The 27,705-nt window shown below is 43.1% G+C and overlaps 1 protein-coding gene across 1 annotated transcript; it reads left to right on the top strand.

Moving 5' to 3' along the window:
- The first annotated feature begins 2,733 nt into the window (after positions 1–2,733).
- Positions 2,734–26,674, top strand: atp1a3a (ATPase Na+/K+ transporting subunit alpha 3a). The gene is made up of 23 exons (XM_079570884.1): positions 2,734–2,901; positions 13,053–13,166; positions 14,345–14,404; positions 14,476–14,679; positions 17,309–17,422; positions 17,826–17,960; positions 18,340–18,457; positions 19,119–19,207; positions 19,565–19,744; positions 21,722–21,920; positions 22,142–22,386; positions 22,473–22,665; positions 23,146–23,321; positions 23,443–23,579; positions 23,703–23,853; positions 24,257–24,425; positions 24,532–24,686; positions 25,013–25,136; positions 25,250–25,395; positions 25,480–25,610; positions 26,141–26,242; positions 26,346–26,437; positions 26,564–26,674. Exons 1-23 carry the CDS (start codon positions 2,896–2,898, stop codon positions 26,590–26,592), a joined length of 3,069 nt encoding a protein of 1,022 aa, XP_079427010.1. The 5' UTR covers positions 2,734–2,895; the 3' UTR covers positions 26,593–26,674.
- The last annotated feature ends 1,031 nt before the right edge of the window (positions 26,675–27,705 follow it).

Genomic DNA, 27,705 nt, shown 5'->3' with positions numbered 1-27,705 from the left:
TAGGTAAAGTTTATCAATGTAAGCAGCAAAAATGTTTTTCCATACACTCATTTCACATACTGTCTAAGCTGCTGGATACAACACAGACAAATCAACTACAAAACTAGATTAACCTCTTAACCCCCGCCTGAGCCGAGCATGTTTTCTCCAGTTTGCCTTTACCCAAATCTAAAAGTGATGTAAAAGCAACAAAAATGCTAAAAAAGAGCAACAGAGAAGTGACAAATGAGCAATGAGAAAGTGACAAAAAAAGCGACGAATATGCAACAAATAGGGGTGTAACGGTACGCTAAAATTGTATTCGGTTCGGTTCACAGTTTTGGAGGGCTCGGTTTGGTTAATTTTCGGTACAAATAAATAACAACTAACAAAAAATTTCTTTTGAAAAGCTGCCAATACACAATAGAATTCTTGCAGAAAATAAATAAAAGCGACCCATTTTGGTGATATTTTAAATAAATTGCACTCTTATAATGAAATACACATTTTGTAACATTTAAAATAAAAAATTAAATACTGTAAGTAAGTGATACAGTAAGCGCACTCAAGCGCAGCTTGTTGACCACATCAGTTTGAGCTTTTTCATGAAGTGCTGGTATAACTTTTTGGCTGAAGCGCGGACGTGATGGGATATTGTAGCGAGGCTCAAGACTTTTAATCAAATACTTCAAGCCAGTAACCTGGCTAACGCCATGCTGCTGTGTGCGCTCGAATTATTTCGAACTGCACAACAGCCTGGGGACCATGGCCAAAATTTTCGCATGGATTTGGGAACCAATCACAGAGCGAGGAGGGATGGCAAGACGATGACACGCTATTCAATATACGGAAGCTTGTAGTTTATTTACAGATAAAAAAAAAAAAAGTTTATTTACGGATCCAACGTGACAGCAGCAGACACGATGGTATTTTTCGATCAAGCTTTAGACCTTGTTCTAAATAATTTAGCTCAAAAGTTTACAGCGGGTACGTCATACGTCATCTCATACGATGATACGATTAGCTATGGCTACGTGTAGACCCATGATAGACTTTTTGTTGTTGTTGTATTGCCCAATAAACGACTATGGACGACCATAAACCACACCTCTCCTACGAGAAAATGAATTGGTGGTGTTAGCCAGGCTATAAAGCCAGCGCCTTCAACAACTGAATATGGGCGCAAATCCGTAGCGATGAATACACCTATACCATGCGTGATTGCTTTTGCCTGATCCGAACTACTTGACAGGGGTTGTTTGAATGCCGACGTTAGCGGTGTTGGACAAGGCTGCTTTTCTTCAGTAGACGTGGTATTCACATTCGAATGATGCCATTTTAAATGCGTTAACATGTTTGATGTGTTACCTGCTGCATACCCGATCTCCGTGGAACAACGTCGGCTTACAACTTTGGATTTATCCACACGTCTGTCCCCGTCATGAATTTTAACCAGAAAGCCAAAGTGTTCCCAAACAGGAGACTCGCGTAGGAACTTTGTTCCGCGGCACTTAATATGACGCTAATAATAAATTTACATTATTTAATGAAAATAATAAGTGGACCGAACAGGCTGAACCGAAACGGTTCAATACATCCCCGTGAACCGTTACACCCCTAGCAACAAAAGAGCAAAAACGGCTTTGAAGGAACAGGCCACCGTTTTTCCATACTGAGATATGTTCTTACCTGAGCTTAGATGAGTTGATACGTACCTGTCTGGTCTTTGTGTGTGCACTAAGTCACGCACAAAGACCAAAGATGTTGTTGGCATTTGGCCTCTCCCAGCATATTCCTATAAACAGTTGGAAGCGACCACGCTCTTCCACGAGCCAGCACAAAGACCAGACAGGTACGTATCAACTCGTCTAAGCTCAGGTAAGAACTTATCATGGTATGGAAGAACTGTGTGCCTTCAGTCACGCAAAACGACTAAAGATGTTGTTAGCAATTGGCCTCTCCCAATATATTCCTATGGCTCCAAACGGGGGTGAAGTTGGAAGCGACCACGCTCTTCCATGGGCACAAAGACCAGACAGGGACGTCAACTCGTCCAAGCTCAGGTAAGAACATATCTCAGTATGGAAAAACGGTGGCCTGTTCCTTTAACCTTTTAGATTTGCATAAAGCTCAACTGGAGAAAACGCACTTGGTTGAAGCGGCGGTTAATCGGTTAAAAATCCGTACGTTTTCACCATTACTTTTGATTATTACTATTTCATTCTTTTCAAACCAAAATACATCTGTCGTTTTAATGATTGCAAGATTGTTCCTTGATCTTATCTGTCTTACGCAATAAACATCACATTACGAATGGTCATCAAACTCAGCGAAAACGAGTCGACTGAGAGCTTGACGCTGACGGTTCTACTTTATTGCGCGGAAGGCAACAACGAGGGAACCCTAAGCGCTGGCTGGCTGGCTGGCTGGCGCGTGCGCGGAGGGAGACAGCATCCTGAGCGCCGCTGTGCCGGAACTACCTGGCCGGCATCACCTCCTCCCTCCCTCTCTTTTCTCTCCCTCTCTCCCGTGTCCGCCTCCTCCTCACACTCAGCCTCTGCGCTCCTCCATCACCGCACACGCACGGGCCCTTTTTCTGTTCAAAACTACAACTACTACCGCTTTACCCGAGGCGTTCAGCGATACTTTGCTTCCCCACCGTCATCGTAGGTCCCTGTTGTTACGCTCTCAAAATATGACGATTTAGGCTGCGTGATTTCCGTTAGCGAACCGTTAAACAGATTCGGTTCTTCCTTCATCAGAGCAACAGTCATCAACGGCTGGAAGGGAGGCTTTTTTTTTCTTCTCACCCTCATTTTTCTGTGTCATCCGCCAGCCTTAAAGCCACATCTGGTGCGAAACATCCCCCGTAAACCCCGGTTCATCTTCTGAGGAGATCCGACTGACAGCGCCGAAATGGGGGTAAGACTGCATTGTATTGCATTGTATTTTTTTTTTTTTTTTTTTAATAAACCCGTGCAAAATATTTCATCTTACACGTGCCTTTCGGTTAGGCATGTGCCCACAAACAAAAAAAGCTTTTACGACAGGGTAAATGCGCTCGGATGTTAGGATGACATTGAGCGCAAAATGCAGCACTTATCTGAGCTAGCACCCCCGGTTACGCTAAGCTAACACTCCCCTAATGATCATTTCCACGCCACGCGCGCACAGTCATCTTTAAAACAACGCAGAGATCACCCCGTAAAAAAAAACAACAACGCCTAAACGTGTGCAGCCGGCTCGGTGCACACCCTGGTGGAGTGAACGGGCTGGTCTCTGCTGGATGCTGTCATTTTTGCAGAGGACGTGCGCCAGATATGTGAGTCAGTCTCCGCCGCATGCAAAAAAAAAAAAAAAAGCGGGACTGGGACGACCCTTTTTCGATTTGGCCCCCAAAATATACCAAAATGCGATCCCCGTCTTAGCCCCAGACGTCTGCACCAAAGAGGGCTGTTTCGTGTCATTCTTCCCCCCCGAAATTGTGGCGAATTGGACAGATAATGATTTTGTGAGAAGGCAAAGACCACGACGAGCCCAGAAATAAGCTTTGATGTGGTTGTGGAGGCACGTAGATCGGCTGTCAATCACTCGAGGCACCGATTAATGTGTTGTTTGTTCCCATTTTGACCCTGTAACGACAAGTAAACCTGCAAACCTGCAAAAAAAAAACCCCCACCAAAAACAGGGCTTTATCTGCGTAAAGAGTAGCTTTGACGCATGGTGTTGCCCCGGTGAACAAACAGTTGGCTTTACTGTAAATGATTTCATAAATGCCAGGGGGGGAAAGCATCTGTTTGTTGCGTTTTGCAGAGGACGGAGAGCTCATTAGTTTGATGGTAACAGGTCCAAGGAGGAGAGTCTAAAGCCCATGCCATGCCTGTGGGTCGCTGCTGGCATTGGCAGGTGCGCATGGATGGATGGATGGATGGATGGATGGATGTAAGAGCTCTCTGGCGTGAAAGCCACAGCCTTGACTATTCTGCGGCAGAGCAACATGTTCTATAGTAGTCTGATTCTGACTGCAGCAACTCCTAATCACTCTCTCCACTGCTGGCTGCAGCCTCCCTGACACTTGTTGTAAATGAATACGTGGTGGACGTTTCTCAAGATGCTGCACTGCTATGAGGAAAGGTGGTGGTGGTAGTTTCATTTTGGTTAAGCAAGTAACGCTTTACAGTTTGGTCTTTTCTCGGTCTCGCCCGGGTCTATTTTCGCCCGTTTGTAGACGTGCTTCAGTCCGGATTTGGTCGTGGTTCTGGTCCAAGCCAAATATTTCATGAGGTGGGACCGAGGTGGGGAAGGTTTGAGAAGCACTGATCCAGAAAAAGTAGGGTCACACAAAGTCGATTGTCTCCCCTGTTAGTCAATTTAAAGAACAGGCAACCCCACCTCATCCATGCGTCTGATGTGATGCATCACAGGGGAAAGAGTTGGACTGCTGCAGCAATTAACAATTTAAAGCAACATGTTCTATCTCATGATTAGTCAGTGGTGCAATGGTAAAAAGATTGTCCTGAATGGCATCTTCTCTGCACCCCTAACTCGTCACGTTTCCTTCACCCATGCACCAGGTCATAAAGGACATCCTGTTCTGGACTCTAAATTTAGCTCCTGTGATGTCATTCCCGCCCAAAAGTAGCGTAGGAGCCTCGGCACACGCAGGGTCTGTTCGTGTAGGGTGGTGTAAATATTGCATGCACCGTTGGTTCCTGGTGTAAACTCGTGCTGCTGCGGTGAACATGCTAACAAAAAGCGCTCTATTTCTGATGCCATTGACCGGGATTATGATGGGGGAGCCTCCTGGGCGGCTGCTGTGTGTCCTGGTTTGGAGAGGGAAGAAAGGGGGGCAAGAGGGCGGGATGGGAGGAGGGGGGGCATGTTGTGTGATGCCGTCCACTAAAACGCCACAGGGGAAACCGCTCTCAGCTCTGCAGGGACAGGGAGGCAGAGAGGGGAGAGTGGAAATCCCGTGTCCAGCCTGGAGGAAAGAGTGTGTGGGTGAGCGAGGGGGACAGAGGAGAGCGGAGGGGGGGGGACAGGGACGAGACGCTGGGATAGAATTGATCGACCGATCAATGGGATGGTATTACATGAGAGACAGTGTTGTCACATGGAAAGGCCCTGTTCAAAAACAAAGCGGTACACTGAAACTACTTCATGCTTTACAAATGTTGTTAGGGCTGCACAACCTGAAGAAAAGTACTTTGTACTGTGGTTCTCTAGTGGGTCACAGAACCAGTGTGTGTGTGTGTGTGTGTGTGTGTGTGTGTGTGTGTGTGTGTGTGTGTGTGTGTGTGTGTGTGTACATTTTAAAATGTTAATTGTGATCCAAACTCATTAACTCCCTAACTTTCCTAATGCATTTTTAACATTCCAAATCTTTTTTTTGACAACTTTCAGGTAACACTAGTTTCACAATAACATAAAAACAACTAGCTACTAGCTGCAAACAAATAGTTCACTATTTTGAGATTTTTTCGTATGGCAATTACGATTAAAGTAAGGCAAGAATATATCATACAACAACAAGCTAAATGCCATAAATGGGTAGTTTAATACGAGACTGTGAGGAAATACTCTGAGAGTTGTGTCAGACTGATCTAAAGGCTCATTCATATAATATAAGACACAAGAACTTTGTTCTTGCATTGAGAGCAAATGAAGTCATTTTTGCCACGGAAATGTCTTCAGTTTCAAGACATTCCCATGGTCACAAACAGAACTGATCTCAGTAGCTCTCAGTAAAAGAACAAAGTTCTTGTGTCTTATGAAGGTCAGCCTTTATATTAGGAAGTATGAATGAGCCTTAAGTCTTATCCTTCTAGCACAAAACAATGAACAAAGGTGCAAAAATGAAATTTGCAAACAGTGCCTCATTCAAACCAGGATGTAAACATTAGCCAGTAAGTACATTCTGAGATTTTTGTATTCATTTGTTTCATTTGATATGGACAGATACAAAAACATAGATAAATTGTAACATAAGTCTGATGTATGTACTGTATCGTACTAGTGCTTATAGCAGAAGCAAATTTGCAGCACTTGTCCCTAGATGGATTTACAAACACAGTAAAAAGGTACAAAGCATGTTAAAAGGGGAAGACAATGACATTTACAGACACTGAACTGTGCACAAAAAAGACAGGGACACAACACTGAACATGAGTGCAACGCTGCTGAGATCTTTCCGTCAGTTGAAGAAACTGTATTTCACTACTAGAAAAATAAAAAGGTGTACCATTGTTCTCAAAGAGACTTCCAATGTTACTCTATGGAAGAACAATATTGAATTCTAGGAAGTTAATTGAAGAAAGTCATGCAGGTCTGTGTTCGTGGCTGACCCAGACGTGAGGCGTGTGGAGAACACTGAGCTGGGTTCTATGTAACAGGATTTTCTGGTCCTGAATGAAAGTGCGGCTGAAGGAGGAGTCTGTGGTGAGTCACCTTGAGAAGGGCGAGTGCGAAGGGAAAAACTGTAGAGTTGTGTGTTGGAAAACACAGATATGGAGAAAACTGATGCAGAAGAGTAAATGCATCAGGTCTTACCCATAATGCACTGGGCGTGAAAGCATCAGGGGAGCGGCCAATCAGAGCGCAGAGCTGTAGGAGGCTACACTTTGGTCGTGAAGAGTTCGATGATTCAGAGCTCTCTACCTTCAACAATAATCACCATAATAATGAATATAATGATGATAATTGTAGTGGTAGTCTGTTTTTTTCCCTGCTTCTGTTAGAAAATATAACTGATGTTTTGTGACACTTTTATTCTTGGATATATTACTGCCCTCCTGCTCCTGGGCATCCTCTTCATTGTGGCTTATGACCTTCATCAATTGTTTATTTTAGGCTCGATGTGACCCCTGTTGTCTCATTTACTCTGCGACGACTTTCACTTCCACATTGTTGTTGCTGCTGTTAGTCTCATACATTTAGTTGATGTTTGTTGGAGTCAAAAAGTGAATGTGGCCACGCTGTACATGATCCACGGCTAATGGAAGCACTGGGACTTTAGTTTAGTTTTATTCCAGCATGCGCCGGTCAGCCGGTGTTTCCTGGTACCGATCTTCCCCTGCAAGCATTGGGGAACCTTCAGACCCAGGAGGTACCAGTTCCCCAGCCAGCTGTGGCATCAGAGCCATTAGTGAGTATGCAGGAAACTGCCTGGAAGTATCACTGTTCCCCCAAAGCCTGGAAGGAGGGAGCCTCAGTACCACGTATTTGAAAAGGCTGTTCCCTGGTACCTCTCTCTTCCCCTCTAGGTGTTGGAAACATCAGTATGCTCCCCAGCAAATGATTTGCATCAATTGATCTAGTGGACAGGGTTGTGATTGCTTTGGTCACAGATGGCCTCCCTCTCTCTTCATTTCCCTGGAGTTAAAACATGTTGAGTGATGTACGATGTTACAGACAGACTAAACATTTCTCCTGTTGAATGTGTTGCATAATTTGGCTCTGGTCTGTCAATATGTCCTTCAGTGTTTTACTATTGAGTGGTAACCCCTCCCCCAGCACCCTATGCTTTTCCATCTTTCCCCATTCAACAGTAATAGTAGTGTTACTGACCCGTTAATAGGTCAAACAGACATCACTTCCTGTAACAAATACGGGAGTTTTATTGACATCACATTCAGATAAGGCAGAAAAACACTAAGGTTTAGGTCAAAATGTATCACCAAAATATTATCTTAGCAATATTGGGCACTATAATAATACTTCTCAAAGTCGGTAACGTCTACCCTTTTATTGCCTCAAAGCAAGACATTTATCAAACCTTGATTAGACATAGTAGACAGTATTCTTTCCATTTTGTATTCCTCAAATATTTAATATGATCAAATATTTTAGTTACAGTTTGTCTCTATGACACAGAATGGAAGTCATTTTACCTGCCATTGAAAGACTGCAGTGTGGTTCCATTAAAACTGTTTGAATGTGTAAAATACTATGAGCGTTACACGACCAACATTAAAAATTAAAGTGGCTTGTCACACTGGGTTTAATCATTTAAATGAGCTCCAGTGATTGGCTGTTGCCAAGACACCACTAACCTCCATGTACCAGTGCAATGAGAGGCTGTCAATCTGATTTCACATGGCCCACGCACTGGAGCCACATTATCGTCAGGACATGTCAGACACTGTTGGAAATTATCATTGAACTGAAATAGCATGACATTAATACTTTATACACATGTATGGGCGCTTTTTTTTTACTTGTTAGAGGCAAATTTTGGTTTTATATGGTATCGAATTTCCCTGTAGAAGACTTCTAATTAATTGAGGGTCAAAAAGGATCACACACGTTTTATTGTGGATTTATAAGATTAATAAACTCACACTTTTCAAATTATGAAAACAAATGTGACTGATTGTAAATTGTTATTCTTTCTGAGTCTTTTTTGTAATTTGTTTTAGCTCTAAGTTGGACAGTTTATTTCCACTGTAGGCAAATCTGGACTAGGTTGTATTATTGTGGTTTAAGATTTGAATACGTCCAGCATCAAATACCTGTAAATGTGTAAATAATGGAAAACTTCCTGTAAATATTATTATTTTAAGCCATGATACTCTATGTTGTAACCCATTATGAGCGCTGTAAATATTTTTTTATTGTCAGATTCTTATAAATGCACTCAGTGTTGCAGTTGGACGTACAGATGAAAGGAGGCAGGTGGCGCCGCAGCAGATGGACCACCTGCAGAGACCTCATGTAAACACCGAGAGACAGGCCAGGGGTCCAAGATGGCCGCCTCCTCTGTGTGACTCTGTGAGAGTTTGTAGGTCGGACACTGTGTTTTGATGCCTGGAGCAGTGCAGTGAGTGGTCCGTTCTCTTAGTGCTCGGTGTTGGTGAAATATCCTTCACGTGTCGTGGGAGCGTTAGCGTTAGCGTTAGCGTTAGCGGTATGAGGCTGAATGAGTGTAGATTGAATGATGCAGAGAGAGTGATGCAGAGGATTATTACTGTTCAGTGGGTTAATCTGGGCGTGTAGTAAACAGCCGTAATCTGAGATTTAGTGACGAGGAGCTGGGGAGCGCCAGAGCTGCACCCCGACAGATGGACTCACACACAATACACACAAGTACACACGAGTACTGACAAATACACACAGTCACAGAGACGAGCACCGTGTTAGTTGTGACACAAAAGACTGAGACTGAGTCCAACTCGAGGGACAGATGTGAGAGCACACGGGCAGGAATAGTTACAAAAGTGTCATTTAAATCGAGGTATGACTTTTCACTGCAGTTTAAATGCCATATGTATCTGTCAGAAATACTGCAGATTTTGGTCGTGGCTTTGAGCAATGGTAAAGATGTTGGCAATAGTCGCTCATGTATTGTTTCTGAATTAGCTCCTTCATTCTAAAATAGCTTTTATGACTCACTACTGAACATAATGTGGATGAATTGTCTGGTGCTACAAATGCAGGATGATCCATTTTGTGAGTGTGAATAGGAGCCCAGTGACAAGAACACAGGAATTACAGTAAACCTCTCTTATAACAAGCCTAGTTTAGGAACATTAATCCCTTAACAAAACGCTACGTCCCTGCTACTTTCAAAGCGACACCTACATTATTCTGTCCCGCTGTGATTGCTGTTTACCAACCTGAGTTTTTTTTAGTCCTGAATAAAACCTCCATCAAATCAGAGCGAATCCCTGTGGCCCCGACTAATCCATGTAAGAGCTTTCCCAAAATAAGTGTTCCGTCATGAAGCAAGGTTAAACTCCAGGCCGCAATAATTTACAGACTTTGTTCTCTGTAATCAACAAAACATAGCGTCTGATAGCGTCCAATATTTCGGTGTTTCTACAAAACCATTTCAAAGTTGCATCAAAACATAATTTAAAAAAAACTCAAAACTGAATTTCTGAGTATTTTTAAGCTTTTGTTTTGGCTGTCTTTGCGTTCGAGTGTATACTCCCTGCCCGATGAGTCCCTGTTTGCTGATGTGAAATGCAGTGAAAGTCATTAATCTTCTCCTCCGTCACACCTGACCTATAGCTGCAGGTTCCTATTACGCCGGTGTTAATAGCAACATGCTTCATCCACTGCTAATGGCACACAACGTACTACAGTGATTTGTCACTCGGAGCGGGAGGGAAACTCCTGTCAGCTGTTGTAGTTTTGGCTTGGACAGAATGTTAGTGCTAGTTAGTGCTGCACAAATGTAGTCATAAATCTATGCGCGATATTTTCGGAAGAGTATTGGGATTATGTTTGACATTTTAAGCAAATATAGAAACTAGAGATCCAGCTTATTTACTTCCGATACCGATACTTGGGGTTTGATTATTTACCGTTATCCTATGCCAACCGATACCATGAGAGATTCTTAAAAGTGGCTGAGTGAAAAAGTGCCTGGTCCAATTACATATCATCTGTTTATAAACTGTAAGATAACTGTTACATTAAGCAAGGATGACATGACTTTTCTGTATTCTCGGCTACATGACAGGCTATTAAGCTGTGGTAATATACGTCCTATAGACAACTCAAAGGGATCGGCAAGGCGTCATATTAGCCATTTTCTGGTGGAATATAATCTTATTTATCCCACACAAATAAAGTCAAGCCTGAATCGGGTCCATATGGGTGTTTTTTTCACAGCAGATTGTTCAGTAGAAGCGCAAAAAACGGCAGTCATAGCTAGCGTTAGCATGTAGCATGATGAGGACATGAAGCGCCATGTTAGCATTCATGTTAGCATCATGCAGAAGGAGGTGCATTTGTTCTCTGTAGTGTAAGTGTTCATCGTTTCACCTCTCATCCAAGAAGCTTTGTCACTAGTCTGTGACACTAATGATCTTCTCTAGGCATCAGGCATCATGTTAGCATTCTCTCTTCCTTATTTATGGATTTATGGGCTGTTGAGCCACTTCGCTCCCCTCCATGTCTTTGTATCTTTATTGAGTAGAAAACTATATTCCTAATTCAGCATTTGTTAAAGTAGTTTTGGAGTAAATATAGAACGTTTACATTTTTTCTCTTCTTTGTTTTCCTCCTCAACTGTTTCAAACATGACCATACATGGGCCGTCTGTATCTATCAGTTGACAGCATTTCATAAACTAAATTACAAACATGGAGACCTTTATCAGTTGCCAATATTATGATTGTATTATTTTAGTCCTAGTTTCTGTCCCAGTCTTGATTAGCTGATAATAATTACAGTCTATGTGTTTTGCTAACTGTAATCACTGAAATTGCACTATTGACTTGACTTGCCTCGTTTGTGGCTAGTGTGGATTTAGTGTAACCCCAATTGTTCATGCTGTCCTACCCTCCATTGAAGGCATGGTTTAAAGGTTCTGAATCAAACATTTCCTGTGTGTTCGAACTGAAAAAGGAAATGAGCTTGATATTTAAACTGTTAGCTGTATTTCAGACATACTCCTAATCGAAAAGTTCTTTGTGGGGGAATTTATGAGCACGTTTCATTGTTTTCTGGCAGAAGAGTAATGTTTACAATATTTGACCCACACCAGGCTGCCATCAAAACCATTCATAATAGCTCGATCTAGTACCTATACTTACAACCGTCAAAGCACTTACATAACTGCCCCAATACATCACTGTTTTTGAAAAATTCCACTTGTCATCTGCCTGTAATGGAGTCTGTTCTACCTTAAGCGGCTCATTTCTCTGCCTTTTAGTCCACGGTTCCCTCCTCCTCAGACCAGTTTGGCTCATATTGCGCTGCTGCTGCTGAAGAGAAGTCTGTCTCGGTTATTGCTGCTCGGACATGTCCCAGTGCCCTTCAGCTCAGGGACACTGTATGCAGACTGCTCCTTTCTAATTATCACACACTGACTCTCCTCCTCTCCTCTGTATTAAAGCTTTGTCACCTTCAACACCAGAGTACTCGTCTTTTACACCTAGAGGAAAATATTTTGATTGAGTACAGCTTTGGTTTGAATAAGCTCTTCACCACCGGCCTCATTACACAGATGGAAATAGAGAAAATATATAAATTGATCAAAGTTAGCCTTTTTACATTCTTTTTCAAATTGAAGTTGGACTCTACAGATCCTGTGCTCGGTTCAGCCGGAGTAGTGCATTTGTTTTCTGTAGCTTAAGCGTTGAACGTTTCACCTCTCATCCAAGAAGCTTAGTCACTAGTCAGCGACACTAATGATCTTCTCTTGGCATCAGGCGTATGAACCTCCTCATTGTTGGATAGACTTGGCCAAACCAGCCTGCAGATCTCCACCTCTTTCACAGTTCTTTCTGCTTTCCTATGCAAACTTTAATTTGACTCTTGGCAAAATAATTTTGATGCATCAAGTCATCAAGTACGTTTAATCTCTCTGAACCAAGTGAGCTGGACACAATCTGTTTGGTAAATATAGAATGTGTTGTAATACTGTATCTTTGTGAGTATTAACTGTATTAACTGTGCAGGGTGTACAGTTAATGTGTACACCTCTATGTCCAATATTGATGCAGCTATCCCACCGTCCAAGTAGCACTAGTAGCTTACAGGGAAGACGACTGGAAATGTTTGTGCAGTTAATAATCTCGCTCTGGCTCCCGGTTTCCACTGCTCGGGTCGCCCTCTCTCTCTTGTCTCTGAACGCTCGTGTTGCTGCTGAATGACAGTGGCCTAAAAAGCGCTGCCGCCTCAGACTGTTGAAGTGATGTGAAGTGAAGCTCTCGAGACACAGCCCCCGTCATGGATCCAACCGAGACTCTCATGGCGACCTATTTTAGTCCCAACAGGGGATTTAGGAGCAGTCATTGACCCAGGACTCATTTTTATCATTACCTTTAATGGTGTAATCACCCCACACTCCTCCGAATGTCCAAAGTCATGCATTTATTGAATTGGTATCTTTAGTGATGACTATGAAGTGGCTCACACTCAGCTTCAGCATTCAGTGTGAAATGTCACGTTAACACACGAGTAAAAGCTTGAAACTATGCTCGAAATGAGGTTTGAAAAGTGCTTGAGCTCTGTCTTGATAAGTTCTTGATGTGCTTAAATATTCTGGAAATGTAAGTACTCATCAGTTAAAGTTACTTAACGTAGTGAACTAACCTGAGGCCTGTGTGGTTGTGTTGCAGTATGGACGGTCGGACAGTTACCGCGTGGCCACCACGCAGGACAAAGATGAGAAGGAGTCGCCCAAGAAGAAAGGAGGCAAAGACCTGGACGACCTCAAGAAGGAAGTGCCCATTGTACGTATTCACAAAAGCCATTATTCATAATGTACTCAGTTATTATGTGTTTAGATAAACGGTCAAACATGTATGCAAATAACAATGTCCAGATTGGCCACTGGGCTTTGTGTCCTGGTTAATTCACCTTCTCTCCATCACATTATGGAAATCCTCATTGTGTGAGAAGAAGAAATAACTGAACAACACTGGACAGATAGAGCCCCCGACTTATTGTTTTTTGTTGCTTAGTGCTTGCAAAAATAGTCTTTCCGTAAAATGCCTCTCTATCATTTATTTACGAATGCATAAACTGGTGTCCCTGGAGAAGAGGTCTCTCAAAGTTCACCAGGCCTCACTGCAGGATTTTTTGAATCATTTGACAAAAAGAACATTGTTTTTCAGTGAAGAATCCTTATTCAGGGACTGCTGTTTGTGTGATTTGGGGAAGAAATGGAATCACAACTTTTCTTTTTTTCGGTTCAGCTTGGTTCAGGTTTTTATAACTGACTGACGATGTAGTCATAGCTTTAGCCTTCATTATTTTATTTCAGCTCAAATATTCTGCTGATAAAAATGATGACGAACATAGAGTTCTCAGAGCTGGACGTCCCAGTGTAATTGAACCGGGCAGTTTGAACAGAAATAACTCAGATGTTCAAAGCAGCTGTTCAGTTCAAATGACGGAGACTTGTAATCCTGCTACAGAAGGGGATTACGTCTGTTTCCAAGTGAGTGCAAACTCCAAGGAAGAGTCAGATTAAGATTTGTATGAAACTTGCATGAATTAAATGAAACACCACTCAAAGTCTGTTTTTGATGAGAATATACTACAAACAATTCAGCTTGTAAAGAACCGGCCAGAAGCACTGATGTAAAGTGGATGGAAGCGATGTCACAGCATGGCAACAAAAGCCCAAACAGTGCTAAGTGTGCTTTGATAATTGGATTGGTAATTGGAATTGGATCCGGAACTTTGAGGTTTCTGTTGAAAATGAAAAATGACGGAAAAGCGTTTGAGAGCGAACTGTGGGTGGAAAAGCGCTATAGAGCATTTACCACGTACAGGATGTGCATACTCTCGATGTTCTAACTGGATCGATGTTGAGAAGCACTAAGCGTAAAAGAAGCTACTTCCGTAAAAGGGATTGTTGGTAGAGCTGGGTAGCACTCACTAAAGTTGTCCAATTTTTTCACAGACGGAACACAAAATGTCCGTGGAGGAGATCTGCCGGAAGTACAACTCTGATATCGTCCAGGTAAAGTACTCAAAGTACTTTTCCGTGTATTTCCGTGAGTAACTGTCCTAACAATGTCTTTGATTGTCCAGGGTTTGACCAATGCCAGGGCAGCAGAGTACCTGGCTCGCGACGGCCCCAACGCTCTGACCCCGCCCCCCACTACCCCGGAGTGGGTCAAGTTCTGCCGTCAGCTGTTCGGCGGCTTCTCCATCCTGCTGTGGATCGGCGCCATCCTCTGCTTCTTGGCCTACGCCATCCAGGCGGCCACGGAGGACGAGCCCGCGGGTGACAACGTGAGTGGACACACCCATAGACATTTACATTTTTACTATGTCACAATCTGATCCTTAAGTCAGATTCATTCAACTTCTATCTATAAAATGTCTACAGCGAGTAACCCACAATAATACACGGAAACTAGAAATTTAAATACTTTTGAAAAGAGATTAAACAAGAAAAAAAAACTCTGTAGAAACACTGCAGACCCATTCCATCACTCTCAGTCTCTCAGTCATAGCTGCCTGTGGGTTTTGAACATTGATAAAGTAAATCATTGCCCATGAGACAAACAGGATCAGCCACTCTGTAAATCTCAGTGTAAATGTTTTAGTCTCAGAACAAATATTTGAACGTTTCTGTATCAAACCTCACAGTAACACTGATGTTATAGAGAGGTGTGAAAACTTCCTGAACTCACTTTATATGTGAAACTATGTCAAATACTGGCATTCTTCCTCCCAACACCGCGATAAATCAAAATTTAATCTCAACTTAGGTCAATGTCAATAATCGTCATGGGGCTTTGTTAAAAGGTCTGTCTTGTTTACCTTAATGAATCATGATAATACCATTTTAAAGTTTTCATAGAATACAGTCAAATTGTATCAAAAGTGGATCTTTAGTAAAGACACAGCATTTGCAAGTTTTTGAATGTAGCTCAAAGAGAGCCTGGTCTAATTATAACATTTAGTGAATGTTGGACAGCGTTAAAATAGCTTTTAGTCATGTTGTTGACAGTCACGTTTTATTTTTGGGTCGCTTCCCGCGGATGGAGCCTCAGTGAAGAGGCGTTGTCTAATTGTAGCTAAAAGATGCCTGCTCATTGTGTGATTCACTCATTTAGGCCGGTGAAATTTGTTTAAAAAAAACATAAACATCTGAGAAAAGACTGAAACACAAACTGCTAAACCATAGCATTTGTATTTCTAATAATGCCATACTTATCTCATACCATTTGACTCACTTATTATCGCTCAGTGTAGTGGAAGACTGACCTTCAACCAAGTGTGCGCTGTTTGTCCTGTAAGTGAGTGGATGAGTCACATATTTCCTACAGTGATGATGACTGTGGGAGGTCATCATCATGACACCCACCAGTCGGACACAGGAGGAGTCAGAGCCATATCATTCAAGGGTCCAAAGGGTTTCTTGCCTGGTCAGATAAGTCAGATATAAATAATGCAATCACAATGTTAGCTTATCACTTTCTCCTGTGTCCCAGTGCGACCTACAGGAATGCAAGGCTATGAGCTGTTTTCATATTGTAGAATGCTCATATGTCACACTCATATTAAGTTGAGGATCAGGTTTTCTGACAGTGATATTAGTTAGATATCAAGATGTAAAATTCACAAATGAATACAACAAAATCCAAATTTTAAAGCTGCATTACCTGAATCATCCCATATATATTCAAATCTTTATTCTTGCTCCCCAAGCACCTTCCTAGCTCACGCAGACCGTCCTGCACATCCCCATTGTTTACAGTCATTTAGATTTGACTTGACAGTGGAGATCTGGTGGCAAAAGAAATTTAGAATCAAATCACCTGATCTCAAACCTTACCTTACAATACCTTCCTTAATGTACTTTCACATGTCAATTTTTATATTTTCCAAGTACAGTCTTGTAACTTCTAGGGCTGGGACAAAATATCCGATCGGACTTGGATCGCAATAGTTTATGCTGCAATAGCAAGTATCGATACTTTATCACGTATTGCAATACTTTCAAAACTTGTGTTTGGAGGCATTTTTTATCATACATTCCTTTTTTTTCCAGTAACAGGTACATTGTTACATCAATCTAAAGACTTCAGTAAATGTCAAATATCATTTGGTTTAACATATCACTTATAATTACTTACCGTATCGTAATATGGATCGGATCGGCTCCTGAGTATCGTGATATGTATCGGATTGTGACAAAAGTGGATCGTCCCAGCCCGAGTCTGAGCCTTTTTTTCAAATTGCTTTTTTAGGTGACATTTTTGGGACAACATTAAATTAGCTCTTAACCTCATTTATTTATTCATTTATTTTCAGTCTTCTTAATTAGGGTTCTGAAGATTTGTGGATATCTAAGTCATTTTTATCTGCCTCGATTCCAAACCCAGCGATGCTTGTGTGTCCGATAAACGTGTTTCTTTTCTACCATCACAATCTGATGTGACATAATGACGCATCGTTTTCACAGACGGCCGGCTGCGGAGCATAAGGCCGGTCAGGGGGTCAAACTGCTGCTGTGAAGAGTCGACTGCGGCGCGCACCCATCACACTACGCTCATGTCCGTGTGAGAAGGGCATCTGTAAATGGAGGATTACTAAACTCTAAGTCCCTATAAAACAGTGGTGGAGCAGACAGAAACAGATGGAGAGCTTTTCAGGGCGAAGAGTCCACGTCCAAAACACTGTCACAAACGCCACAGGGAAATTGAAATGATAAAGACTCTATTTTGGGCTCAGAGTCCAGGAATAGCTGTGTGTCTTGTCAGAGTCAAGAGTTTCATGTCAAAATGTTTGTCTCATCGAATAGCTTTTTCATAATACACATTTAGATCAAAGATAAACCCATAATAAATCCATGTACTGAGCCTTGAATTAATTTGCCCATCTCTGCCTCTCTCTCTCTCTCTCTCTGCAGTTGTATCTGGGAATCGTGCTGTCCGCCGTCGTCATCATCACCGGATGCTTCTCATATTTTCAGGAGGCAAAGAGCTCCAAGATCATGGAGTCCTTCAAGAACATGGTCCCACAGGTAACACAGGCCCATAGCCTTTACATACAGTTCACACTAGCCCTTTGGCACACATCTTTCCCATTTTCTTGCCCAATCTAAAATATAAGCTGTATAGTGAGCTGGTGAATTCAATTATGCTTGTAATGTATTTAAACATAACAAAGTTTCATTACAGCTAAGATTCAAATAGAGGGATTAAGTGACATTTTTAATCCAGAAACTGTAGAAACTGAATAGTCTCATCAGGCGTCTGTGGGAAATGCGATTATTCAAATGAACTTAATGATAATGGGCAAATATCCGGTTGCTTCATGATGATCATTTCCTTCCTGTCATGAAAAAAGGATTCTTAAGCTTTCTTAATGTGTTGGCTGATCATGTGCTGGCTTATCTACACTGACCACATTGTTTCGTGTTCCAGCAAGCCCTGGTGATCCGCGAGGGGGAGAAGATGCAGATCAACGCGGAGCAGGTGGTGGCCGGAGACCTGGTGGAGGTGAAGGGAGGAGACAGGATCCCCGCCGACCTGCGCATCATCTCCTCACACGGCTGCAAGGTACGGGATCAACAAACGCCATGTCGATCTCTCCATAAAGTACGTTTAGTGTTTACTTGGTGAGAGATAATCCAGCTTTGCCTAATACTCTTTTATCTATCTTGATAAATCGTGACTTCTTAGCACAAAACAAATCTTCAACCTTTTTTTTTTTAAATAACATTTCCCAATATGCCTTTTTATTGTGTTTTAAGCAGTTTATGGCTAAATCTGTGTGCCTGAGATATTTTACTGTGAAGCCTGTCTGTTGTCTTTGTTCGGGCTTTTAAATCTAGACTGAAAAAACATTCCGGTTTCAGTTTATGAACCAAACGTAATGTTTTGTTGCTATTATCTGTCTTATTCCTTTTCTTGGTCTTGTTTTTCTTGCTGAATGCAGGTGGACAACTCCTCCCTAACCGGAGAATCAGAGCCTCAGACCAGGTCACCTGACTGTACCCATGACAACCCCCTGGAGACCCGCAACATCGCCTTCTTCTCCACCAACTGCGTCGAAGGTTTGGCCATCATCATCATCATCATTCATTCAGCGAGCGATCCCACTATGTACATAACTGTAAAGGCTATATTAATCTTAGTACTTTCCAAAGCCTGACTGTGCCAATTGAATTTTATAAAAAACTATGATAAATTTGCAACTCTTTAAAATGAAACCCATTTGAGTGTTTGACGACTAGTGACGTCTGTGTCCGTGAGTTGACTTTGCTCATTGGCTCTCATGGTTTCTATAGTATGTTTGTATTGTTCCACTCCAGTTCACAGACTGATCACCTTTTACTGCAGGTCACAGTCGCCACATGTCAGCAAGCTGTTACTGAGACTTAGAGAAAGGGCGCCCCCATGTGGTAGTCCATGATACAAGATACACTGCATGACCACAAAAAGAAAAAAACTGTTGCCACGGAACAAAGGTTCCACGCTGTAATATTTGGTTAAACCGCCTCTAGCTTTGTTTGCAACACAATCACTGTGGCATTGTTTCAAAACCTCGACCTCGAGTCCGTAATAAAGTTGAACTGAATAAGCTTCTGGGATGTCAAAAGATCCAGTGTTGCGTTCACTTTTCACCAAGATTATTGATGATGGGAGAGTGTGGTCTTGTGGTTGATCAACTTCGTCTGATTTCTTGCTTTATCGCCTCGTCTTCCTTGTGCTCAGGAACAGCCCGTGGTATTGTGGTCTGCACCGGTGACCGCACGGTGATGGGACGCATCGCCACCCTCACCTCCGGACTGGAGACTGGCAAGGTACAACAAGTTTATTCATCTATCATTTTTATTTTACTTTGTTAGACACTAAAATGGCAATTGGATTAGACAAACTCTGACTTGTGAACTGATGGTCTGGGGTTCATTTGTAAACATATCTAATTGCAAGTATTGTTTTTAGATATGCAATGTATGTTTTCAAAAATAAAGAGCTAGTACCTGATATTTTTCCTTGGAGTGGAATGAAATATTTTGTCGGTCTCCGGTAAATTTGAATCACAAAACTTTTTACTGTAAGTTCTCACCTGTGTGTTCAAAACAAACGTCTGACTAATGAGAAATCAAAGTGAAAATGACCGACTGCCATCCCTGTGCGGATTCTTTTGTCCTCTGCAGACGCCCATTGCGAAGGAGATCGAGCACTTCATCCACATCATCACCGGAGTGGCGGTGTTCCTGGGCGTGAGCTTCTTCGTGCTGTCTATTATCCTGGGCTACAGCTGGTTAGAGGCCGTCATCTTCCTCATCGGCATCATCGTGGCCAATGTGCCGGAGGGTCTGCTGGCCACCGTCACTGTGAGTACAAGACGGACAGGACGCTGCAGCTGCCTCAGATCGAAGTGTTCACCTTACGTTTGTGTAGTATACGTGTTTTCTGTGAAGGTATGTAGCTGTGTTTCAGATCACACGGATGTCATGTCACCCAGTTTAGTGATGACTTAGAGGCGGTCATCACTAATGTTACCAGTTAGCATAAATAATAAGAAAAAAGGCAAAACCTGTCAAAGGTACAACATGGTTTCACAGATAAGGCTTCCATAATGTCAGCCTGAAGCAGCGCTGCACACTAATGTCAGTATGATAGGAAGAGAAATGTCTGGCGGCAGGTGAGAATTAATTGGCTGCAAATAATTAATATGAGAAGAGCCCTGAAGCAAATTCAAAATAGCACATAGTGAAATATGATGTGAGAACATGTATGTTTAAAATAAGTAGAGTCACGTATAATGGAGGAATGTGACTTACTTACTCATATAGGAAAGGGCTTTTTCATGATAGACGGTGTTTAAGTAAATTAGCTTAGATCACGCCTTTACTCGAGTATTGTCTGTGTAATCCCTCAATAACAGTACCCGCTCTGTGCTAACGTGTGACATGTGTGTGTTTGTCGTGACGTACAGTATTGTGGCTGACCTTGGCTTCTGTCTTCTCTGGACCGGTGTTTCCTGTGGCTTTGTGAACTTTGTGAGCCTCTTACATTTGTGCTGTGACTGTGGTGTTTCTGTTGACCCTGTGACCCCCCGCCCCTCTCTCTCCTCAGGACGTCCCATAAGTGTGTCTCTCTCTCTCTCTCTCTCCATCTATGTCTCTGTCTTCCAGGCCAGTCAATGTACCGTGCTCTCTGCCTTCGCCACGACTGGCTAAAAGTAATAACTGTAGGATATAAGCATAAGACTCTTTAAGTATCTAACCTGAATTGGACCCTCTTTGCTTGATAACAACTTGCTTGTTTTGGGGTTTTTTAGCCCTTGGCTCTTGCCGTAACTTCAGCATGAACCATAATGCACCCTGCATCACTGCTTCATTGCTCATTTCCGCGCTTGCTCTTCGGACTGTGCTGAAATGGACAGTGAATTTTGGCCCGAGCAACATGAGCACCTCCAGATAAAAGTGACTATTTCTCTTCAACAATTGCATAACTAGCATTGGGGTCGGTTGAGCAGCCAAATTATGTACTCAAGTAAGACGAGTTACAATGTTGTTCTCTCATCATAAATATACCTGAGCTAGTGCATCTTTTAGCCATCTTTGGAACTTCTTCTGTGGCTGTTCTTTGCATCGCAGTAGCAGTTCCCAAAAAGCTCCTCCAGAGGTCCTAGCTATCCAGGAAACGCTTTTCTCACCTCTTGATCTTTTGCTAAGCTTAAGCCTTTCATCGCAAAGTACAACACACTCCCCTTCGCTTCACCACAGCCACACAAGCTGCACAGACTTTCTTTCTTTTATTCTTTACTGAAACAAACGGTGCAGCGATGGGGAGCGAGAGCATGGGGTGGGAGAAGCTGATGGTTGCTCATGTGGAGGATCAGGAAGTGAAACTGCTGCATGTTTTTGTTTCGGCTGTTTTCAATCATTGTTGCATTTTCTTACCAATAAAGTGTAAGATAGAGATAAAGATGCGTTCGAGACTATTACCAAATACCAAGAAAAAGCATAATACCATACTCAAGTAGACATAAAAGGTAGGAAATAAAGTAATCATTTAAGTGAGCATAGAAAAGGATCTGACTTCTATTTTGTATTTTACAAGAAATATTTTTCATTACACTTTTGAGATTTTCTCGCAGCAGTAAGAGAAGCTAAATGTTCAAAATAATCCTCAATTTATCCCTCTAGTACAGTAAGTAAAGTATACAACTACAACAAAAAGTACTTGAGTAAATAACAAAAGCAGCCTGGAGGTGCTCATGTCTCTTCCAAGATGAGTCAAAACTCATTTCCAAGCGTCAAAGCCCTTTGTTTATCGGTCTTTCTCCCCGGTTTGTCCCGCAGGTGTGTCTGACGCTGACGGCGAAGCGTATGGCACGTAAGAACTGCCTAGTGAAGAACCTGGAAGCTGTGGAGACTCTGGGCTCCACCTCCACCATCTGCTCCGACAAGACGGGCACCCTGACCCAGAACCGCATGACCGTCGCCCACATGTGGTTCGACAACCAGATCCACGAGGCCGACACCACCGAGGACCAGAGCGGTGCGTATGAGGGGAGGAAGGGGGGAGGCAGAGGAGGCTGGGGCTTGTAAGGGAGTTGTACAGGCAGGAATGTGTCCTTGAGTTCCCCTGTGGAACTCTATTAGGCATATTAGGTGACAGTGGATCAAGTGACAGAGCAGTCTTCTTATGCATTAAATGTGGCGATGAATAGGTTTTTGTCCAAATCCTTCTCCACTCAGACGTGTGTTCTTATCTCACAGGCTCCTCCTTCGACAAGAGCTCCACCACCTGGGTGTCTCTGGCCCGCATCGCCACTCTGTGTAACCGCGCCGTGTTCAAGGCGGGACAGGATTCTCTGCCCATCCTCAAGCGTGAGGTGGCAGGCGACGCCTCGGAGTCAGCTCTGCTCAAATGCATCGAACTGTCCTGCGGATCCGTCAAAGTCATGAGGGACAAGAACAAGAAGGTGGCCGAGATCCCCTTCAACTCCACCAACAAGTATCAGGTCAGTGGCTTATGAACATAAACTCTCTAAACCTCTCCGTGCACATGCACAATGTCAACAACTTTGTTGAATGTATCTCTCTGCAGCTGTCCATCCATGAGACGGAGGAAGAGAACGATAACCGTTACCTGCTGGTCATGAAGGGGGCGCCAGAGAGGATCCTGGACCGCTGCTCTACCATCATGGTTCAGGGCAAAGAGCAGCCCATGGACGACGAGTTGAAGGAGGCTTTCCAGAACGCATACATGGAGCTGGGCGGGCTGGGAGAGAGGGTGCTGGGTGAGCAAACATATTTATGATTTAACAAATGTTTGCTATGACCATTGTTTACTTCTCATTTAGTCCAATAAAGTCTATTGAATTTTCAAATGCAATGTTTTTGCCAGTAGAGTAGTCTAATGTCTAGTGTAATGCACAGGGTACTGCGTCTCATGAAAAGGAAGAAAAAAAAGTTTTAATGTGGATAAAGGATTGTTCATTTTAAAAAGTCAGTGTACAGCAAATGCAAGAAGTATTACTTATAAAAAAATCAAATTCATCTTACAGCTGATTATAATGAAGTATTGGCTTTTGTTTAATGTTTTTGCCATATTTGATCCTGCATTAAACTATAGAAGTTTTGCCTATATAATTTCTTGATAGTGTTTACAACTTTTTAGTCTTGAAATCGACTGTATAAGCGTTAGCTCGATAGCTCAACGAATGCTACTAAATGCAGCTGGCATTTATTGACTTTCCTCTTCTTTCATTCTTATCCAGGCTTCTGCCACCTGTTCATGGCTGAGGACAAGTATCCCAAAGGCTTTGCATTTGACACAGACGATGTGAACTTCCAGACAGACAACATGTGCTTCGTGGGGCTCATGTCCATGATCGACCCTCCCAGAGCCGCGGTGCCCGACGCCGTGGGCAAGTGTCGCTCAGCTGGCATCAAGGTGGGTTTCTCTGCCTTAACTACGCAACAACTCCTACACTCAGCCATATGAAGTTACTACCTCAGTAACTCGATACTGTTACTCAACTTCATTTGTGCTACATTTGTACTTTTCTACGTAGGTTATCATGGTCACAGGCGACCACCCGATCACAGCTAAAGCCATTGCTAAAGGTGTGGGCATCATCTCTGAAGGCAATGAGACAGTGGAGGACATCGCAGCTCGTCTCAACATCCCAGTCAATCAGGTCAACCCCAGGTAACCCCAGCTTCAGGAACTAGACAATTCAACAGATTTATTTTCTGTGTTTGTGTTGTAATTTACAAAAAAACAGGTTAAGAAAGATTCTGCATTTCTGAGCATATTTGTTTCCTGGTGCAGAGATGCGAAGGCATGTGTGATCCACGGCACAGACCTGAAAGACTTGTCACAGGACCAGATGGACGACATCCTGAAGAACCACACAGAGATCGTCTTCGCCAGAACCTCCCCCCAACAGAAGCTCATCATTGTGGAGGGCTGCCAGAGACAGGTCAGGAAACACAAGCAGGAATTCTGTTTTCATTGCATTATCTATACATATAAAAAAAAAGTATTTTGATCCTTGTGACTCAAAAAAATTTTCATGACATTAAGGCTGTCCTCATCCTTCCCTTTTATTCAAACTGTGACAGGTGGAGGCAGTGAGTCTTAACTATTAGTCGCAGCCCTCAGCTCCTCAATCTCTTACTCGCATGTATTTCTATAATATATATTTACAGTAGATGACAGCTATGATAAATCGACCACCAAATTTCCTGTCTTTACAATATTCTCAAATAGAAAATGACCCTACAATACCAAAATATGTTCAGTAGCCCAATTTTAGGAATTTCCTTTGTAAATGTTTTCCAACCATTCATGAACTCTTTTTTACGTGTATGGGTTTTGTTCAGGGAGCCATTGTGGCCGTGACAGGTGATGGTGTGAACGACTCACCTGCTCTGAAGAAGGCGGACATCGGCGTTGCCATGGGGATTTCTGGTTCAGATGTGTCCAAACAGGCGGCGGACATGATCCTGCTCGACGACAACTTCGCCTCCATCGTCACTGGAGTTGAGGAAGGTCAGAGACAATAATTAAGTTTATAGTCAATGTTTGAAATGTAAATAAGACTTATTATTTTCTGTTATATGTAGATTTATTCACATATAGTGTCTGATCTTTACAGGTCGGTTGATCTTTGATAACCTGAAGAAGTCCATTGCTTACACTTTGACCAGTAACATCCCGGAGATCACGCCCTTCCTGTTCTTCATCCTGGTCAACATCCCTCTGCCTCTGGGCACCATCACCATCCTCTGCATCGACCTGGGCACTGACATGGTGAGCCCTCTCTACTGTGGTATTCATGTATGCCACCCACATATGAGGATGAAGAGGTTACACATAGTGCTGTCTTTGAACTGAATCAGCCTCATTTAAAGGTCATAAAGTTATAAAGTAGGGAAGAACGACCTATAGCAAAATCTCCATCCTCATATATTGACTTTATTTACTTCATGTTAAAAGCAAGTAGATATGGCCTTCACATAGACAAGTAAAAGCCTTAGTTTCAGTCTGCTGTGCTCAATATGGTCAACAGATGGCAGTGTTGTACCCATAGAAAATTTGTAGTATCAGTCTGGTTGAGAGAGTTTGGTTGTTTCCAGGTCCCTGCCATCTCTCTGGCCTACGAAGCACCAGAGAGCGACATCATGAAGCGCCAGCCCAGGAACCCCCTCCGGGACAAACTGGTGAACGAGAGGCTCATCAGCATCGCCTACGGACAGATCGGTACGTGTATATATATCTGGAGCCTCCTTGTATAAAGGAATTATAATATACAGTTATTCCTATACAAAATAAGTATGTGTAAAAGTAACTTGTATTCATGTGTGTCTCTGCAGGTATGATCCAGGCTCTGGGAGGATTCTTCGCGTACTTCGTGATCATGGCTGAGAACGGCTTCCTGCCCTCACATCTCGTCGGCATCCGGCTCAACTGGGACGACCGCTCCACCAACGACCTGGAAGACAGCTACGGCCAGCAGTGGGTAAGTGGAGACGTCATTTTTGTGTTCTACGCTCAAACCTGCCGACTTTTGCGTGATGTTGATGCGCCTCCCTCTGTGCGACAGACGTACGAGCAGAGAAAGATCGTGGAGTTCACTTGCCACACAGCCTTCTTCGTCAGTATCGTGGTGGTGCAGTGGGCGGATGTCATCATCTGTAAGACCAGACGCAACTCTGTGTTCCAGCAGGGCATGAGGTGAGAATGTGCAATAAATGCCATGCTCTTGCACTTCATTCGGACTTTCCTGCTATTTTTTTTTTTTTTCTTATGCTTTTTGCATACAAGAGACTATGAAATTTTATCAGCTCATGACTAGACTACAGCCGTAAAGCCTAGAATCACATGCTTTACTTTTTCTGCCACTAGATGGAACCAAATACCCTTTTATCTTCAGGTTGTATCCAAGTTTTAACATGGCTCACACCTAGTTTGGACCAAATAATAATTGTGAAATTATTTAGACCTATTCCAGAATGTTTTTAGACCATGTTTAGTCCTGATTTTTCTTTATCTACATCTGGTGGTGCTTGAATGGTCAAATATTTTATGAGTTGGCACTTGCCTTTGCAGTTTAAACTTGGGATAGTGATAAATGAAGGTTTTCTTTGCTTCTGAATAATAATAGGTTGAGTTACAGTGAAGAGAGAAAACCAGACATTCCTTCCATGTTTGTGAAATTGTTTAGTTGTTGAGCAAATTGACTGGCGTGTCCTTTCCTCCCGCAGGAATAAGATATTGATCTTTGGGCTGTTCGAGGAGACAGCTCTGGCTGCGTTCCTGTCCTACTGCCCGGGTATGGACGTGGCACTACGGATGTACCCACTCAAGTACGTTCAAGCGTCTAAAAAAAAAACGTGTATTTCAATGTGATCTTTGAGAAGTTTCCCCCGTGACTAATAACACTTACCCTCGCCGTCTCTCTGCGTTCAGGCCGAGCTGGTGGTTCTGTGCGTTCCCGTACAGTTTCCTCATCTTTGTTTACGATGAGATCCGAAAACTCATCCTTCGCCGAAACCCTGGAGGTAAGACTTCACTTGCTACTTGATACAGGGCTGCACGATTTAGGAAATGAACGTAATGTCAATTTTCTGCTCCTTTTCTACTTCACAACCTTTACATTTCTCTCTCTTTCTGCCTCTCTCTTGCAGGCTGGGTGGAAAAAGAAACATACTATTAAATTATCAGCGCATCATTTACTTCTCACCCAGTCCCCTCTTCCCTCCAAACTTCCCCTCTCCCTCCCTCCCTCCCTCCCTCCCTCCCCCTCCCTCCGATCCAGTCGCCCGCTTCCACTTTCAAATGTACAAGATGTTTACTCCTCCATCACCCGCCCGCATCCGTCCTGCCCTCTTCTCTCCTCGCCCTCGTCTCGAAACTTCAAAAATCAAAAACGCCAAGACTTCAGCGAGAGCGGGCGGGAGGAGGACAAGGGGGAGGGCATCCGGTGTTTTCGTGAATCTTTACCCCCCTTTAACCCCTTCGACCACCTCTCTCCATCTTTTTTTTTTTTGGTTTTCTATCTGAAAGTTTGAACAGCACTCGTCTGCCAGTACCACTACACGTGCTGACAGTTACTTCTTCTACTACTACGATTACTATGTTCAACACTGTTAGTTGTGTGTGAAAAGTGACACTTTCATGTGGAATAAAAATAAAAAGGTTCATCTTGAGTTTTTCTTAACGCTAAACCGAACAACCGCTTGATGTCGATCGAATAAAAGAAATTGTCAATCACTGCCATTTACTATAACGCCCCTTTCTATTATCGCTATTGCTCACTGCCAATCTTGCACTGCCAGCTCAATAGCCCCCCCTAAAGGGCTGTCCAAAAAAAAAAGGTCACATTCTCCTGACTACACCTTCCTCGGTTTGAGTCTCACTCTTCATTCTTTTGATGATTTTTGAGTTGGAGTTTGAGTCTTGGAGCGGCTTGTTTTCATTCGGACACGACAAAGCACACACCGAGTCGTTTTTTCCATCCCTATAACCCTCAGCCCCTATCCCCCCCCCCCCCCCCCCCCCCCCCCCCCCGCCCGGCCCCGCCCTGCCTGTTGGTCTGCCCTTACTCGTCTGTCTAAATGTAAACAAAGTGCGAACCCCGTCCTTGTTAGTTTCCCTCCGCCAGTTCCCTCACGACCATCCCACCCCCCCTCCATCTACCCTTAAACCCGCCGCAACCCTCCCCTTACCCTCTACCCCCGTTGGAAAAAAAAATACAATCTTCTGTGTCCTGGTAAAAAGAGATTTCCCTCCGATTTCATTATTTAAAAGCAGTGGATGTGTGAAAACA

The sequence above is a fragment of the Gobius niger genome (assembly GCF_951799975.1).
Source record: "Gobius niger genome assembly, chromosome: 14".
NCBI classification, from domain to species: Eukaryota; Metazoa; Chordata; class Actinopteri; order Gobiiformes; family Gobiidae; genus Gobius; species Gobius niger.
Note: the sequence above shows the minus strand (reverse complement) of the source record. Positions and strands in the feature narration are given on the sequence as shown.

Excerpts from the sequence above, each read along its gene's own strand:
- atp1a3a (XM_079570884.1), top strand. Across the intron at positions 19,208-19,564 it reads CCGGACTGGAGACTGGCAAG|ACGCCCATTGCGAAGGAGAT; the intron begins GTACAACAAGTT and ends TGTCCTCTGCAG. Across the intron at positions 24,687-25,012 it reads TCGACCTGGGCACTGACATG|GTCCCTGCCATCTCTCTGGC; the intron begins GTGAGCCCTCTC and ends GGTTGTTTCCAG.